Consider the following 19,115-nt stretch of genomic DNA (forward strand, 5'->3'; position numbering starts at 1 on the left):
ACCCAGTATCATATCAAAGTCAGTCATAACTAACTCTATCAAATCCACTAACAACTCTCTGCCCTCTACTGTCACTGGCAAAGATCTGACCCATCTTCTGGACACCACTATCTCTCCAGTGGGTAACAAAGTACCAAACCCCACAGCATAGAAATCACAAGGTCTACACAACCTATCAATAATGCTACTAGCAACAAAGGAATGTGTAGCACCAGAATCAATTAACACACGATAAGGGGTTCCTGCACTAAGAAGCTGACCTGTAACAACTGAGGGGGAAGCCTCAGCTTCTGCTTGAGTCAACGTGAACACTCGAGCTGGGGTCGAGCTATCCACCTTTCTGGCTTCTTCTTTCCCTACTCGAGGGCAATCTTTCTTAAAGTGACCCACTACTCCACACAAAAAGCAGGCCTTTGCCTTACACTCTCCCAAATGGCGCCTCTTGCACCTAGGGCATTCAGGATGAGTCTTCCAGGCTTCACTGCCCCCAGGACGACCTATTGTAATACCACGAGGTCTCCTGTCAGGACCTGGAACTGGGAAGGTATCAGGAACCTTCCTCTTCTGATCACTGGGGCCAACACCCCTACCAGAACCAACAAATGGAGGACCTGGCCTCCTGAAATCTCTTCTGGCTGCATTGTCACGCCAGATCTTAATCTCTGCACTCTCAGCTGTGAGTGCCTTCTCCACCGCCTGTGCATAAGTAGTGACTCCTGCCACAGTGGTGATGCGAACGTCACGGGCTAACCTGGGTTGTAGCCCCTGGAGGAATCTCTCTCTCCTGGTCCCATCAGTGGGCACCAGCTCTTTGGCAAACTTTGCCAAACGGTCAAACCTTAAGGCATATTCAGTAACTGATAAGCTTCCCTGAAGTAGCCTCATAAACTCATCGGCCTTCGCCGCTCTTATAGCATCATTATAGTACTTCTCATTAAACAAGGTTTGAAATTCATCCTAGCTCAGGAGATTAACATCCTTGGTCTGACCAACCACTTCCCACCAAATCCGGGCATCTTCCCGAAACATATAGGCAGCACAGGCCACCCTCTCACTACCCACTACCTTCATAAAGTCAAGCATAGTGGTAAGCATGCTCATCCATTGTTCAGCTTTGATAGGATCAGCGCTGCCTTCAAAAACTGGAGGTTGCTGTTTCTTGAACCGCTCATAAAGAGGTTCCAATCTGTTTTCAACCCCAGGCTGCTGCCCAACAACTGGCACTGACACAGAAGGTGCCTCTGGTACATTAACCACTGCAGGCACTTGTTGCTGCCTCAGGAGACGAAGTTCCTCCCCTTGTTTCAATACTATAGCCTGCAAATCATTAAATAACTGCTGCCAGTTTGCAGGCGCTGGCTGTGGAATCTGGGAATGGTCATTCTCTTGACCTTGGCTGTTGTCATTATTCTGACCCTGACCACTCTGGCCAGCTGTAGTGTCTGTCTGTTCTGGGTTCATTCTGTCACTGATACCTTACTGAAACAATAACCAATACGGCCAGTCAGGTAGTAATAACTAAACCTCTTGCCGCCTCACGGTCCAAGAACAAGCAGACAATTATCATATTCCACAATCATTCAATATGCTCAAACAGATACATGTTTATGGCACTCAGCACTCAGCATGTATCATATAACAGTTCATAATATTTCAGGGGCACAAGGCCAACACAGTGACTCATGCATACATGTAAAGCATTTGCACCACATTTAGGCAGTTATGCACATAACTACATAAAGAGTTACCAAACCAAGAGTCGAGCTTGACTTCAGTGATGTGTGTACATGCCCAGCCAGTCTACAGGAACCTTAACCTTGGCATTGCTCTGATACCAAGTTGTAACGCCCTGGCTACCCCAGAACAGTTACGGTGAACGGTGGACCGGAAATTTGACTCACTACCTGAGTCCTTTGGTCAAAAACGTGCTCTAAGTGTAATTAACAGGTTAAGGCATAAAACCAATAAAAAGGAAATGGAGATTTTTATTACACACTGCTTTGCAGAGCTAAACAAAACGTTTACAAGCTGTTCTCAGTACAAAATGGTCACTACTGTTGAAAAGTTACAATCCCGCCGACCTAAGCGGCAAAAATAGGGTAAACACCCTAGTTCCTCTAAGAACACCTTGACCGTGGTGGTCAAGCGGCTGCATATGTACACACCACCACATCAGCTCTCCACTCAAGGCTAGGTGAGCTTCTCTTTCCCTTTACCTGCACCACATAGCACCCATGAGCCAAGGCCCAGCAAGAAAACATAACACTTTATATAAACATTATCAAATGATTATCATTATAATCACACTGAGCATAAAGCTTTCAAACAAATGAGTAAACACCACATGAGGTCCTGATAAACCACACTGAGTGACTGACAAGCAAGTCACTAATTCAAATGGAAGAGTGGCTGATAGGTAAGCCACTAGCCTTCAACAGGTTCTGGTAACCGTACTGAGTGACTGCCATACATGTCACTAATTCAAATGGGAGAGTGGCTGCTAAGTAAGCCACTAGCCTCCAAGCGCTTATTTCATTCATCGACCCTCGGGGTCGGTCTAGCATTAATGCTCTTTGAGTCATTCAATGCTGGTAGTTGATTAGATCTAATCTCTGTTGGCTTGCGTGACTCACGCTAAGACCGTCCTGACTAATGAGCCAGCTCAACGTGATCAGTGCCCAGTATCACCGCCGAACCTGACTAATAAGTCACAGCTTCGCAGCTGATACTAGCACCCTTGCCAAACCTGACTAATAAGTCAGTACCATGCACAAATGAGCAACATATGCTAAGCATCCTATATTCAATCCATGTCCATATTCTCACAATCACATGCCTCGTAAATTTCCACGCATGTCACATTTGGGGTGCAGTTTTCTTACCTCTGGTTCGAGCAAGAACGAATAAAAGAACAACCCTGAGAACGATCGACTTTTTGGTCCTTTAGCGGTTACCTGGTCATAACCAAATCATGGGATTCCATCAATAAAATGAATAATAAAAGGTTCCTAAACCAAAACCTAACCTTCGGAACCTCAAACACTACTCAACCGGGTAGTAGGTTCAATCCCGAGGCCTTAGGCTTGCATCCCTGAGCCAAAAAGCTAATTCTGGCCAAAAATGCCTTAAGGGCCGCGGCCCACCCCTCAGACAGAGGCGCCTAAACCCAGCAGCCCCCAAGGGCCGCGGCTCACCCCTGCCATGCCGCGGCGCAAGCTCCATTTCAACCAAAACCCCTGTTTTTCCTCCCTTGCGTTTTCCCTTGAAAGCAACCCTTCAAACCCAATTTAAACACCACCCAAACCTCTCTCAAACACCCATTTAAACCTCCAAACATCACCCATAACTCTCCCCCAACATAACCCAAGTAAAACACCTCAAGAACTCCCCTTAATTCCAACTTTCCACACCGAAATCAAGAGCTGAAAACTATCTTTAAAACAGGGCAAAACCAGAAAAGTAATGATAAAAGCTTACCTCAAACTTGGTATTGAACCCTCTCCAATGGCTGAACTAGTTCCACAACCTTAGCCCCTTGATTTCCTAGCTTAGCTCCACACCTTGAGCTCAAAACTCCAAAGAGGAAGAAGAGAGAAATGAACTTACGGGAAGGAGAAGAAGGGAACTCTGTTTTGGGTTCTGTTTTACAGCCATCTATACATCATATATATCCAAATACCAAAAGACCATTATACCCCTAGGTATAATAAAGCTTCTAAAACCACTCAAGGGTAATTTTGACACTTTCCACTAATCCCGTTAATCATAACTAACGCTTCCCAATTCCCGTTAATCTCAATATCCTCAAACACCAATATTTCACCTCCCGTTACCCTTTAACGCCCGGTAACACTCTAATCATTAAAACACCCCGAGACTCACCCCGAGCCCCGAGCTTAAGCCTGTTATGACCAAATCGATATTAAACATTCCTTGATCATCTCATGCCAAATGGCTCGAACAAACCCACATCATAATGTGGTCTCAAATTATATCACCAACATGCGAATAAATAATCAACTTACCCTCAACGGGCCGGGGATGAAGAGAGATGTAGTAGAGTATGTGGCTAAGTGCTTGACATGTCAACAAGTCAAGGCTGAGCATCAGAGGCCGGCAGGGTCACTGCACCCTCTGGATATTCCAAAGTGGAAGTGGGAAGACATCACAATGGATTTTGTGGTGGGCTTACCCAGGACTACTGGTCAGCATGATTCTGTTTGGGTGATAGTGGATCGCTATACCAAGTCAGCTCACTTCTTGCCAGTGAGGACTACATATACGGTTGATCAGTATGCAGATCTCTATGTGAGAGAGATCGTGCGGCTCCATGGTGCCCCTAGGTCGATCGTGTCAGATCGGGACCCCACTTTTACTTCCAAGTTTTGGGGGAGTTTGCAGAAAGCCATGGGGACAAAATTGAAGTTCAGTACAGCTTATCATCCTCAGACAGATGGGAAATCTGAGAGGACGATCCAGATTTTGGAGGACATGTTGAGAGCATGTGTACTGGATTTCGGTGGTTCTTGGAGTAAGTATCTTCCTTTGATAGAGTTTTCCTACAACAACAGTTACCAATCTACCATTGGAGTAGCACCTTGTGAGATGCTATATGGTAGGAAGTGCAGATCTCCCATTCATTGGGATGAGACAGGAGAAAGGAGATACTTAGGTCCTGATGCAGTACAGAGGACCAGTGAGGCTATAGAGAAGATTAGAGCTAGAATGCTTGCTTCTCAGAGTAGACAGAAGAGCTATGCAGATCCCAAGCGCAGGAACGTGGAGTTCCAGGTAGGAGACTATGTTTTCCTCAGAGTCTCGCCGTGGAAAGGGGTGAGAAGGTTTGGGAAGAAAGGCAAACTGAGTCCTAGATTTGTAGGTCCATTTGAGATCTTGGAGAGGATAGGTCAGGTGGCTTACAGATTGGCTTTGCCTCCAGCGTTGTCTGCCGTGCATAATGTATTCCATGTATCAGCTCTTCGGAGGTATGTATCTGATGTGGGCCATATTCTGAGTTATGAAGATCTGGAGCTTGAACCGGATCTCTCCTTTGAGGAGCAGCCAGTTCAGATACTTGACAGAAAGGACAAGGTCCTCAGGAATAAGACAATACCTTTGGTTAAGGTATTGTGGAGGAACAGCAAGGTCGAGGAGGCGACCTGGGAGCTGGAATCAGATATCCAGAGTCAGTATCCTGAGCTGTTCAGGTAAATTTCGGGGACGAAATTTCAGTAAGGAGGGGATAGTTGTAATGCCCCGAATTCTCCGTTGTGTTTAACGACGTGAACAGTAGGCCGGGAGGGCCGTACTTGCTTAATTACGTTATTAATTGATAAAATGCATGTATATGTTGATTATATTATGATATGATGTGAAATGCATGCATGTGAGTCCATATTTGTTATTACAGGGGTGTGATGGTAATTTGGCCCGTTGAGGGTAAGTTGATTATTTATTCGCATGTTGGTGATATAATTTGAGACCACATTATGATGTGGGTTTGTTCGAGCCATTTGGCATGAGACGATCAAGGAATGTTTAATATCGGTTTGGTCATAACAGGCTTAAGCTCGGGGCTCGGGGTGAGTCTCGGGGTGTTTTAATGATTAGAGTGTTACCGGCCGTTAAAGGGTAACGGGAGATGAAATATTGGTGTTTGAGGATATTGAGATTAACGGGAATTGGGAAGCGTTAGTTTTGATTAACGGGATTAGTGGAAAGTGTCAAAATTACCCTTGAGTGGTTTTAGAAGCTTTATTATACCTAGGGGTATAATGGTCTTTTGGTATTTGGATATATATGATGTATAGATGGCTGTAAAACAGAACCCAAAACAGAGTTCCCTTCTTCTCCTTCCCGTAAGTTCATTTCTCTCTTCTTCCTCTTTGGAGTTTTGAGCTCAAGGTGTGGAGCTAAGCTAGGAAATCAAGGGGCTAAGGTTGTGGAACTAGTTCAGCCATTGGAGAGGGTTCAATACCAAGTTTGAGGTAAGCTTTGATCATTACTTTTCTGGTTTTGCCCTGTTTTAAAGATAGTTTTCAGCTCTTGATTTCAGTGTGGAAAGTTGGAATTAAGGGGAGTTCTTGAGGTGTTTTACTTGGGTTATGTTGGGGGAGAGTTATGGGTGATGTTTGGAGGTTTAAATGGGTGTTTGAGAGAGGTTTGGGTGGTGTTTAAATTGGGTTTGAAGGGTTGGTTTCAAGGGAAAACGCAAGGGAGGAAAAATAGGGGTTTTGGTTGAAATGGAGCTTGCGCTGCGGCATGGCAGGGGTGAGCCGCGGCCCTTGGGGGCTGCTGGGTTTAGGCGCCTCTGTCTGAGGGGCGGGCCGCGGCATGGCCAAGGAGGGCCGCGGCCCTTAAGGAATTTTTGGCCAGAATTAGCTTTTTGGCTTGGGGATGCAAGCCTAAGGCCTCGGGATAAGGCCTCGGGATTGAACCTACTACCCGGTTGAGTAGTGTTTGAGGTCCCGGAGGTTAGGTTTTGGTTTAGGAACCTTTTATTATTCATTTTATTGATGGAATCCCATGATTTGGTTATGACCAGGTAACCGCTAAAGGACCAAAAAGTCGATCGTTCTCAGGGTTGTTCTTTTATTCGTTCTTGCTCGAATCAGAGGTAAGAAAACTGCACCCCAAATGTGACATGCGTGGAAATTTACGAGGCATGTGATTGTGAGAATATGGACATGGATTGAATATAGGATGCTTAGCATATGTTGCTCATTTGTGCATGGTACTGACTTATTAGTCAGGTTTGGCAAGGGTGCTAGTATCAGCTGCGAAGCTGTGACTTATTAGTCAGGTTCGGCGGTGATACTGGGCACTGATCACGTTGAGCTGGCTCATTAGTCAGGACGGTCTTAGCGTGAGTCACGCAAGCCAACAGAGATTAGATCTAATCAACTACCAGCATTGAATGACTCAAAGAGCATTAATGCTAGACCGACCCCGAGGGTCGATGAATGAAATAAACGCTTGGAGGCTAGTGGCTTACTTAGCAGCCACTCTCCCATTTGAATTAGTGACATGTATGGCAGTCACTCAGTACGGTTACCAGAACCTGTTGAAGGCTAGTGGCTTACCTATCAGCCACTCTTCCATTTGAATTAGTGACTTGCTTGTCAGTCACTCAATGTGGTTTATCAGGAACTCATGTGGTGTTTACTCATTTGTTTGAAAGCTTTATGCTCAGTGTGATTATAATGATAATCATTTGATAATGTTTATATAAAGTGTTATGTTTTCTTGCTGGGCCTTGGCTCATGGGTGCTATGTGGTGCAGGTAAAGGGAAAGAGAAGCTCACCTAGCCTTGAGTGGAGAGCTGATGTGGTGGTGTGTACATATGCAGCCGCTTGACCACCACGGTCAAGGTGTTCTTAGAGGAACTAGGGTGTTTACCCTATTTTTGCCGCTTAGGTCGGCGGGATTGTAACTTTTCAACAGCAGTGACCATTTTGTACTGAGAACAGCTTGTAAACGTTTTGTTTAGCTCTGCAGAGCAGTGTGTAATAAAAATCTCCATTTCCTTTTTATTGGTTTTATGCCTTAACCTGTTAATTACACTTAGAGCACGTTTTTGACCAAAGGACTCAGGTAGTGAGTCAAATTTCCGGTCTACCGTTCACCGTAACTGTTCTGGGGTAGCCAGGGCGTTACACTTGGTGGGTTTTATAGGTTGTACACGGAGATGACGACAGTGAGATGCAGAGATGACGATGGTGAGTAATTTGGGTTCTTGAATCAATATCACAACAGCAAAGCAAACCAACCATTTCTATTCAAGCGTGGGTTTTTGGATTTGTTTTATTAATTTTTAATTCAGTGTTTTGAAGTTTGAATGTCATGTTGTACGACAATATAAGCTTTAATCTCATTGTTTATAAATTTGTATATGATATAAGTGGACAATTGAGTTTGAATCTTGGATGGTTTGTGTTTCAATTGGATGTTGTTGGAAATTCAAAGTTTGAATATAGTGTTTAGATTTTGATTTATAGTTTTTTTTTTCTTTTTTTTAAAGGATTTTGATTTTATTGTTTAGGTTACAGATTTTGTACAAATTTTAATTTAATGAAAAAAATATTTAGATTACATTCTCAAAAATGTTTTAATGAAAAAAAATGTTTAAAATTATAACCCAAAAAAACAAAAGATTATTTTTGGATTTTTATACTTTTAAGACATTGTTTTAAATTTAAAATGATTTTTAAAATATTTTTTTTTTTGTATTTATACTGCCACATCACCATTTAACGGCAAAAGTTAACATGTACCTAATTGCAACAAAAAGTTGACGGAATGTATTATTACTGTCAAAAAAAAAATTGAATATTAAAGTGTAACTATTGAAAGGATTTAAGTATTATCGCTGCTAACATTCCTAATTTTATTACTATATATTTGTCTCACCTTACTTTTTTTCTTATACATTTGTCCCACCTAACTTGTATTCCTTGCTTGGCCACTGCCTATGAGAATTTGCTTCAAACATTTCCTGTTAATGTTTCTCATTCATTTACGGACTTATGATGGATACCAAGTAAGGAGTAGTGTGTTGGTTCGATATATTCTTTATTTTTAAATAATATTGACATGTTAGGATTTTTGAAAAAAATATTGTTATTTGTTAATTTAAGGTGATTAATAATACAAGAAGTGACACATAATAATTATTGAATTAAAATTTGTAAAACCTAATATTAAACTTCACGGAATTGCTCATTATAATATTGGGCACGAGTAATACCTTTAGCAATTCCCTTTCGAAAATCCATCGAGAACAGCAATGGCAGAATAGAAATGATATCCCTCGAATCCCAAGGCATAATTTTAATAGTGCTATACGACCCAACTAAAAAAAAACTAAATAGGTAGCGTACGGTTTCAACTATCTTTTTCTTCATAAATGTTTGTCTCAAATTGTAAGAGATAACAAATTGAGCAGAGAGAGAAAGTGTAAAGATTGAGAAAATGGCTCCAATGAAAGAATTGAGAGCCTTTGCCTTTTTATATAGCTGAATGCCACGATAGTTACAAACTAACTAACCATTTTTGGTTAGTAACAGTAAGAATAACAGAATGATAAAAATACAGCTAAGGCATAACAAACTCACTGACCACTATAACAGAATATACTCTAACACCCCCCCTCAAGTTACACTTGGTTGTCTAAGTGCTAACTTGGACCGAAAATCTTGAAACTGAGTAATAGGGAGAGGTTTAGTGAGAATGTCAGCAACTTGATGAGTAGCAGAGATGTGGCGAATATCAAGTTGACGAGCAAGAACTCTGTCTCGAATGAAATGGAGGTCAACTTCTATGTGCTTCGTACGCGCATGGAATACAGGATTCGAAGCCAGAGATGTAGCACCAAGATTATCACTCCAAAGAACTGGACATGAAGAAAGAGGCAGGCCAAGTTCTGTAAACAAAGATTGAAGCCAGATGAGTTCAGTAGTGGCAAGAGCTATTGCTCGATATTCGGACTCCGTGCTGGAACGGGCGACAACAGATTGTTTTCGTGAGCTCCATGAAATTAAGTTACCTCCTAAGTAAATGCAGTAGCCGGAAGTGGAGCGTCGATCATCAACAGAGCCTGCCCAGTCAGCATCAGTGTAAGCAACAAGACTAAGACTGTTAGATGATGTGAAGTAGAGACCGTGGTCGATTGTGCCAACTAAATATCGAAGAAGTCTTTTACAAGCTGACCAGTGATCCATGGTGGGAGCCTTGAGAAACTGAGATAGTTTGTTAACAGCGAATGAGATATCAGGCCTTGTGTGAGTGAGATACTGGAGTGCTCCTATAACACTTCGGTACAGAGTTGGATTATCAAGAGGTTCGCCAACAGTAGCAGACAGTTTGTGACTTGGACACATTGGAGTGGGAGTGGGAGAGGCATGAAGCATGTTTGTCTTGTGAAGAAGATCAGTAACATATTTTGCTTGAGTGAGGAACATGCCGCCAGAATTCCTAGTGACTTCGAACCCGAGAAAGTAGTGGACTGGGCCAAGGTTCTTGAGAGCAAATTGATGATGAAGAATGGAAATAACTTGGTTGATATAGATAGAATCCTCCCCTGTTAAAAGTATGTCGTCTACATATATCAAAAGAAGTGTAAGCTTTCCATTTTTGTTAATGTAGAACAGTGATGTATCAGCCTTGGAATTGAGAAAACCCCATTGGAGAAGAAAAAATTTCAACTTATCAAACCATGCCCGCGGAGCCTGTTTTAAACCGTAGATAGCCTTGTGCAACTTGCAAACATAAGTGGGATGCTCACTGTCTTTAAACCCCGGAGGTTGAGCCATAAAAACACTCTCTTTGAGGTCCCCATTTAAAAAGGCGTTGTTTATGTCTATTTGTTGGATAGGCCAGTTGTGAGAGGCGGCAAGAGAGAACATTACCCTTATAGTAGAGGGTTTGATCACTGGACTGTATGTTTCGAAGTAGTCTAATCCAGGAGTTTGTTGGAACCCTTTGGCAACCAGTCTGGATTTGTATCTGTTGACAGTGCCATCAGCCTTATACTTCACCCGATGAACCCATTTGCAGTCAAGTATCTTCATATCTTGTGAGGGGGGAACCAATGTCCAAGTTTTATTGTCACTAAGAGCCTTGATTTCACACTTCATTGCATCGAACCATAAGGAATCTGCAAGAGCTGCTTTGAGGTTTTGAGGTTCTAAATGTACTGAAGAGATAGCTGAGAATGCCTTTGGTTTGTGTATACCAGCCTTTGATCGTGTGGTCATGGGGTGTTGATTTGTGGTGGAGGGGATATTTGAGAGTGGAAAGGCTGTTTGTGTGTTTGATACTGAAATGACGGGTAAGGGGGGTTCATGAAGGCTAGATATTATGGTGGTTTCAGTTTGAGGTATGGCTGTATCAGGAGGGGTAGGTAAAGGGGCAGGTGATGGTAAAGATGAAGAGGTGGGAATAGGAGATATTGATGGCATGACAGGGACTGTATAGGCAGTAGTGGAAGGTGTATTTTGTGGTTTATTAGGCTGAGAAGTTGAGGGAAACAAAGACTGATAAGGGAAAGATTGTTCATCAAACTTAACAGTTCGAGCAATGTATATTCGGCCAGAAGGGTGTAGACATTGATAGCCTTTGTGACAAGGACTGTAACCAAGGAGAAGACATTGAGCAGTCCTAAAGGAAAGTTTATGGGGCTGATAAGGGCGTAAGAGAGGATAACAGCCACAACCAAAGGCCTTGAGAAATGAGTAATCAGGTTTTTGATGAAATAGTACCTCAAAAGGTGTTCTCAGCTGAAGCACGGGTGTTGGGAGCCTGTTGATGGTGTAAACAGCTGATTGAAAAGCATGCCACCAGAACTTGAGAGGCATGTCAGCTTGAGCTAGTAAAGTGAGGCCCATATCGACAACGTGGCGATGCTTTCTCTCTGCTCGGCCTTGTTGTTGATGAGTATGTGGGCAAGGGTGCCTAAAAACAATTCCAAGATTGCTGAGAATGGATTGAAGAGGCCTGTACTCACCACCCCAGTCTGTCTGCAAAGCTTTAATTTTAGTGCCAAACTGTCTTTCAACATATGTATTGAACTGAATGAAAATGTTAGTAACTTCAGACTTGGTTGTTAAGGGAAAAATCCATGTGAATTTAGAGAAGTCATCAATGAAGCTAACATAGTACTTATATCCATTTATTGAACTGTAAAAGGAAGGGCCCCATACATCTGAGTGAACAAGATCAAATGGAAATCTAGTTTTTGGAACTGAACTAGTAAAAGACATACTATGAAGTTTACCAAGTTGACAAGCTGGACAAAAAGGTAAATTGGTACATTTGGTGCTACACTTTATTTGAGACAATACAGTACGCAAGATTTGTAAAGAGGGGTGGCCTAATCTATGATGCCATGCCTGAGCTTCACTGTAGGCAGAGTTGATGGAGTTCTGTACACAAGTCAGAGCAGTAGGTAACGTTGGAGAGGTCCTTGATCTGTGACTGTTATAAGCGGCCTGAGACAGATCAAGATGATATAGACCATTCTTAGGAGAGCCCCGAAGAAGTACTTGGCCCGTAGTCTTGTCCAAAACGAGACATGTATGAGCATCAAAAAACAGCACAATGTTATTATCTGTAGTAAATCTTGAAATACTTAACAGATTCCGTGTTATGGCAGGAGCATGTAAAACATTGCTTAAAAGAAGTGAACTGTTTTTACTAGTAGTGGGAATTCTAGTGAAACCAATATGAGAAATTGGAATCGAAGAGCCATTACCTACTGTGACCTTGGCCTTTCCTTTGTAATCAGTGGACTGGGACAAATTTTGATTGTCGGAGGTGATGTGATGAGTCGCTCCGCTGTCAACATACCAACCATTGTCACCAGAATTGTTGTTGGAATCTGAGAGAAAAGCTTGTGAGGGGTGGCCAGCAGTTGAAGTAGAAGAACTGAGTGCTTGATTGTCACTGTCATAGCGATGATAACACTTGGGTGCAAGATGACCAATCTTGCCACAAATTTGGCATATAGGCCGATTGCCTCTGCCACGACTCAGTTGAGTACCACGGCCACCATAGTTGAAGCCACGGCCATTAGAGTGTCCTCGGCCAACGTTAGTACCTCGAGCATTGAACATTCGATTTTGATTATTACTGGATTTGAGATTGAAATGAGCAAGATTAGCATGGACCTGATCAAATGTTTGAGGAGTGGTCTGCTCAATTCGCATTTCTTGGTTTTGAAGCATGTACTGGACTTCTTGCATCGTTAAAGCATCAGCCCGTGCAGTGAGAAGAACAACAACGGTTTCATATTCTGGTCCCACTCCACCAAGAATATACATTGCAAGTTCTTGATCGAAGAGTTTCTGACCTGCGGCAGAGAGAGAATCAGCAAGATTCTTCATCTTGAGAATGTATTCATCGATGCTGAGGGAGCCTTTCTTTGTCGTCTGGATCGCAAACCGAAGCTGAAGCTGCCGAGCCTTAGATTGAGTGGCAAACAGAAGTGAAAAGACTGTCCAGAGTTCGGCGGCGGAAGCACAGTGAAGAACATGACCTAGCATAGGTTCAGAAAGAGAATTCATGAGCCAACTCATGAGAAGAGCATCACAACGAATCCAATGCTCAAATGCTGGATTTGGAGTGTGAGCATCATCAAGAAACTGATCTGGCCGAGGTGTGGTACCAAGAAGTATTCCATCGAGACCGTGAGCACGAACAGAGGGGAGAATGAGAGATCTCCAGTAGGAGTAGTTATGGCGATCCAATCGAATGTTGAGAGGAATGAGATTATTGTTGATCTGAAATTGCGGATTGTGGTGATGAGCAATTGGAGCTATGTTTGGGCGAGGATCATCATGAAGATGGTGAGGCGCAGGATCGGCCATGATACTGATACCATGACAAGAATCATGAGGCTCCATCTAAAAACCAATTGGTGATTAGTGGAGTTACACATGTTCTTATTAATAGTTCAATATTCTTACACATATTCCATGTGGGACACCATAGTCTAATATCCCCCCTCAAGATGGTGGCGATTTTTCGCTCACCAATCTTGAATCACCTGATCACAAGTGGCCCATTTTGTCAGCTCGCTTATTTTTTTGGATCTCAAGTGTCTTTTCGCACTATGTGGATCTCGTGCGGCTGGGCTCACTCTTTGGATTGGTGTGGATCGAATGCCCGCTAGGGAATTGGCTCTTGATACCATGACAAGAATCATGAGGCTCCATCTAAAAACCAATTGGTGATTAGTGGAGTTACACATGTTCTTATTAATAGTTCAATATTCTTACACATATTCCATGTGGGACACCATAGTCTAATACAAATATATATATCGATCAAGTAAGTCCATAAGATGAGCTGTCTGCTCTGTACTATGAAGATACTGATTTTTATTTATTTAAAAATAAAATACTAAATTTAAGTCGTCCACTACTCTATCTATCATTTTGGAATATGCACGGATCAAATATACATATATTTATATATATATATATAAACAAATGTGTATGTATATGTATATATATATATTAAATGGTATAGAAGTAGCTTATCCTTTGCAACAAATCCATATATTTTGTCATTGCCCCAACAAGAGTGGATGGTTTAGTCATATTTCTTGTTCCTTTGTTATGGTACTGAATTAATTTCCTCCACATGACATATATATACATTGCCACCTAATAATGCTTCCAACCCCACATTACACTACCTTATTATATTAAAGTACCTACAACCTCTTCAATGTTAAAGATGGCCCTTATATATTAAATTGCCTGATTTTGATGGGTTTTTTTCTCCATTTAAAATCACATTTCATATTTTCCTTATAACTAATATCGATTAATACGAATACTTTCAACTAAACTTAAATGGTCACCCCCGTCAAATTATTTCTCAATTCCTTTATAAAAGTAGGTTTTGATGTATGATCGAGCATGCACGTATGATTCGGACCAATGTCTTAGGCGACACTTGTCACATGCTTAGGCTTGCTTATTTTGTACATGTGTGCACTCTTATGTGTAGGAATTTTTCCAAAAATTACTATAGAAATATTATGATAAACTATATTGGAAAGTTAACTTGATCAATGTGGATGCTTAAATGTAAAACAATTTTTTTTTATATATATCTCTTCTATATAATAAATGTGTAGATAACAGAAATTCTTAGTTTTAACGATTTTTTATTTTTTTAATGCTAATTTTAACAGAATATTCTTATATTTAATAGAATATTTTTATATTTAACGGTAGTTTGTAAACACTTAAACTTAAATAAAATAAAATAAATAATTAAATAAATTCGAGTATGATATTTTTGAGATACTTTACAATGATAATTATTTTTAAATAATAAATAATAAAACAAATTAAAATAGGATATTTTTTAGATATTTTACAATAATAATTATTTTAAAATGATAAATAATTAAACAAATTAAAATATGATATTTTTTAGATATTTTACAATAATAGTTATTTAAAAATAATAAAATCATATATTATATAACTTAAATAAATTTTAATTAAACTTAAACCCACTTATTAGAATAATATCATATTAAATATATAATATAATCTACTGTGAATTAGCAACAAATTATTTTTTTAAACTAGCAAGAAACTTATTAAATTTAAAATCCACGTCTAATATTTAATATTACATTAAACATATAATATATAATCTCTTGTTTTCACTCCCAAATTCAAAAGTTAGAATAAACATAAAATTAATTAAAAACAAATAAATTATTTAATTAAAATAGGATATTTATTTAAAATTTATATGATATTAATAAATTCTATAAATAAAACTAAACAAACGTGCATATTGCACATTATTTGTACCTAGTATATATCTCTTCTATATAATAAGTGTGTAAATAACGGTAATTCTTGGTTTTAACGATTTTTTTTTTATGTTGACTTTAACAGAATATACTTATATTTAACAGAATGTTCGTATATTTAACAGTAGTTTGTAAACACTTAAACTTAAATAAAATAAAATAAAAAATAAAAATATAATATTTTTGAGATCTTTTACAATAATAAATAATTAAACGTATTAAAATAGGATATTTTTGAGATATTTACAATAATAATTATTTAAAAATAATAAATAATTAAACAAATTAAAATATGATATTTTTGAGATATTTTACAATAATAATTATTTAAAAATAATAAAATCATACGTTTTATAACTTAAATAAAATTTAATTAAACTTAAACTCACTTATTAGAATAATATCATATTAAACATATAATATAATATACTATGAATTAGCAATAATTTTTTTAAAAAAAAATTAGCAAGAAACTTAAATTTAAAATCCACGTATAATATTTAATATTATATTAAATATATAATATATAATCTGTTGTTGTCACTCCTAAATTCAAAAACTAGAAGAAACATAAACTTAAACAAAAATAAATAAATTATTTAATTAAAATAAAATATTTATTTAAAATTTATATGACATTAATATAAATTTAATAAAAATAATTAATAAATTATATAAATAAAACTAACCAAACTTGCATATTGTTCCTTATTTATATCTAGTATATATATAAATAGAAATTTGCAAAAAAAAAAAATCATAAAGCATTCCAAGCTAGCTAAGCTACATGTGAAACTCATGGCCTTGAATAATAGCATTATGTAATGATTGAGTGGTTTTGGGGTTAAAAAAAGAGTAAAAGGGAAATTTGGTTTCCCAACTAACTCTTCTTTAATTTTTATAGCACATAATTAAATTTATTCATATAATACTTGAGAGGCACAATAATAAAGAAAGAAAATGCGTCAAACCATGCTTTATCAATCAAAATCAAAATAACTATAGTTTATACACTTGCGTCATAATTTTTTTTAACACAAATTATTAAAAAAAAATACTTTTTCTATGATGATATAAGCACATCAAAAGAAATATAAGAAGCCCACCTTACTCCAATTTGAAGCTCCCATGTCTAGAGGTATACAACCACATATCTTATAGGTACTTTCACACACTCAAAACCTCTCTCTCTCTCTGATCTCTCTCTGCAATGAAAGAACAAATGGTCAATCAAGAGTGGGACTTCTCAGCTAGCTCTTCTTCATCTCTAGAACAACCCATGACACACAAAAAGAACTCCAAGTTGAAAACTACTACCACCAGTGATCATCATCTTCACAATCATGGCCACTCCAAAGCCAAAACGACAAGTAGTAACAGTCATAACGGGGAAACGCAGAAAATGACGTCATTTCGAGGAGTGAGAATGCGCCAATGGGGAAAATGGGTGTCGGAGATAAGAGAACCCAAGAAAAAGTCCCGAATTTGGCTCGGCACTTTCCCCACCGCCGAAATGGCCGCCCGTGCCCACGACGTCGCCGCTCTCACCATCAAAGGCCGTTCGGCCCACCTTAACTTCCCGGAACTTGCACCGGCGCTTCCCCGTCCGGCAAGCTCATCGCCGAAGGACATCCAGGCCGCCGCCGCAAAAGCCGCCGCATATTGTACTAGTAATTTCTCTACAACTACGTCCACAAGTGAAGACGGCGACGAGGATCATCAAACGTCGTCGTCACCAGATAGCACAACGACAGCCGAAACGTCGTCGTTTATCTCGACTTCGCCGTTAATAGCAGATAACGGCGACGGCGACGACACATTTTTCGACCTGCCTGATCTTTTGCTGGACGTTTGTAAACAGAAAAACGGTGATTTTTGTGCTTACTATTCACCGTGGCCATTGGATGAAGCTGCTGATAATCATGCGGCTCTCATTGGCTGCTCTAGGCTCATTGATGAAGATTATTCTTTGCCATGGGAATATTAACTGCTAATTAAGTAATTAATTAGTAGTGGTCATGCTTTTACAAAATTCCAAAACTTGGTGAATTTTGGGTTTAGATTAAATTAATTAAGTTAAAGCTGTCAACTGAGCTCTCTAAAGATTTTTTTGTATAATTTAATTATTATCTCTGTCCAAGTTATGTGTATTTATAGAATAATTAAGATAAGTTCTTAACTTGTTATTATCATTTAAAAAAAAAAAAAAAAAATCATCTTGGATGTGCCCACTTGTATATATTTGTGAAATAATAATAATAATAATGGTAAATTCTCGCAGCACCCCTTAAATAGGGGCACACCGGAGTACTCCTGATATTTTTGGCTCAAAAAGTATTTTTGGAAATTTTTCTTTATGATTGTGTAAAATGTAATTATTTAGAACATCTTTCAAATTTTCAGAAAATTTCGAATAATTTACATTTGCGAAAATAAGGTTCAAACATGTTATCTTCTACGGGCATAAAAAGAATTAGTTACACGGCAACAATCTGTTTTGAACCTAGTTTTCGGCATTGTAAATTATTCAGAATTTTTTGAAAATTTACAGAATGTTCTAAATAACTACAATATATACGGTTATAAACAAAATTTACTAAAAATATTTTCCGAGCCAAAAACACCAGGTTGGTTTTTTGGGGGTGCACTTGAGAATTCTCCAATAATAATAATAAAGTTAAACTATCTTAGTTCAATAATATTTTTTGGCGAATTCTCCGGTGTACCCTCTAAAATGGGCACATCGGTGCACTCCTTTAGTATTTTTGGCTCGGGAAGTATTTTTAGCGAATTTCTTTTTTATGACTGTGTATATTGTAGTTATTTAGAGCATCTTGCAAAATTTTTAGAAAATTTCGAATAATTTATAATGCCGAAAATAAGGTGGAAACATATTACCTTCCACACGCATAAAAAAAATTAGTCACGCGTACAACAACCTATTTTGAACTTAGCTTTTGACACTGTAAAATATTCAGAATTTTCTGAAAATTTGCAGGATGCTTTAATAACTATAATGTACACGGTCATAAAAAAAATTAGCAAAAATACTTTCCGAGGAAAAAATACCAAGAAGGTGCATCAATGTGCCCCTTTTTTGGGTGCACATATGAAAGAAAAATGAAAAAGATAAGAATGGGTATAAATCACGAATAATACTGCTGAATTTGTACGGAGATCATCATTATATAACGCTAAGAATTGTATTTTACAATCAAATAATTATTACATGTTCCTAATTAAATTGAGAATATTGTGATAACCTTGTTTTTTCTTATTTTGTGGTGAATCACAATTATTGGATCATAGCTAGTCTTATTTTAAGGGATAATTACTACTAAGCTAAAACTTCAACTAATTACAAAGTTCATTGTGGGAGTTTTTTTTTTATCATTTAATTCTTTTGATCCCTAATTCCTTTTGTATTTGAAATCAATAAAACTATACATATATATACACAAAAATTAACTTTAATGTAAAATTGAAGGTCATTTTTAAAAAAATGACATATTAAGATCACATGTTGTTTTGAACGGGATTGTAAAATTAAAGGTTAAAAAAAATCAGAAGATATTACTAGAATTAGAGTAAAATTGAAAAGAGAAAATTGTTATAAGTTTTAATTGTATTAGGGTAGTAATTACATATCCTAGTAATTACATTATATTTTAAAATATAATGTGTGTTTGGATGTCACGTGATAATTATTTATGAATTCATATTGTAATGTTTAGCAAAATAGTTAGTAATTATGCAGAAAAATATTATTATTTA

At 38.4% G+C, this 19,115-nt stretch overlaps 1 protein-coding gene across 1 annotated transcript; it reads left to right on the plus strand.

The window, feature by feature from the left end:
* Nucleotides 1-16,428: 16,428 nt before the first annotated feature.
* On the plus strand, nucleotides 16,429-17,894 carry LOC133778131 (ethylene-responsive transcription factor ERF039-like). Its single transcript, XM_062217953.1, has one exon. It carries the CDS (start codon nucleotides 16,552-16,554, stop codon nucleotides 17,326-17,328), a length of 777 nt encoding a protein of 258 aa, XP_062073937.1. The 5' UTR covers nucleotides 16,429-16,551; the 3' UTR covers nucleotides 17,329-17,894.
* The last annotated feature ends 1,221 nt before the right edge of the window (nucleotides 17,895-19,115 follow it).

The sequence above is a fragment of the Humulus lupulus genome, chromosome 5 (genome assembly GCF_963169125.1).
Source record: "Humulus lupulus chromosome 5, drHumLupu1.1, whole genome shotgun sequence".
In the NCBI taxonomy this organism is placed as follows: Eukaryota; Viridiplantae; Streptophyta; class Magnoliopsida; order Rosales; family Cannabaceae; genus Humulus; species Humulus lupulus.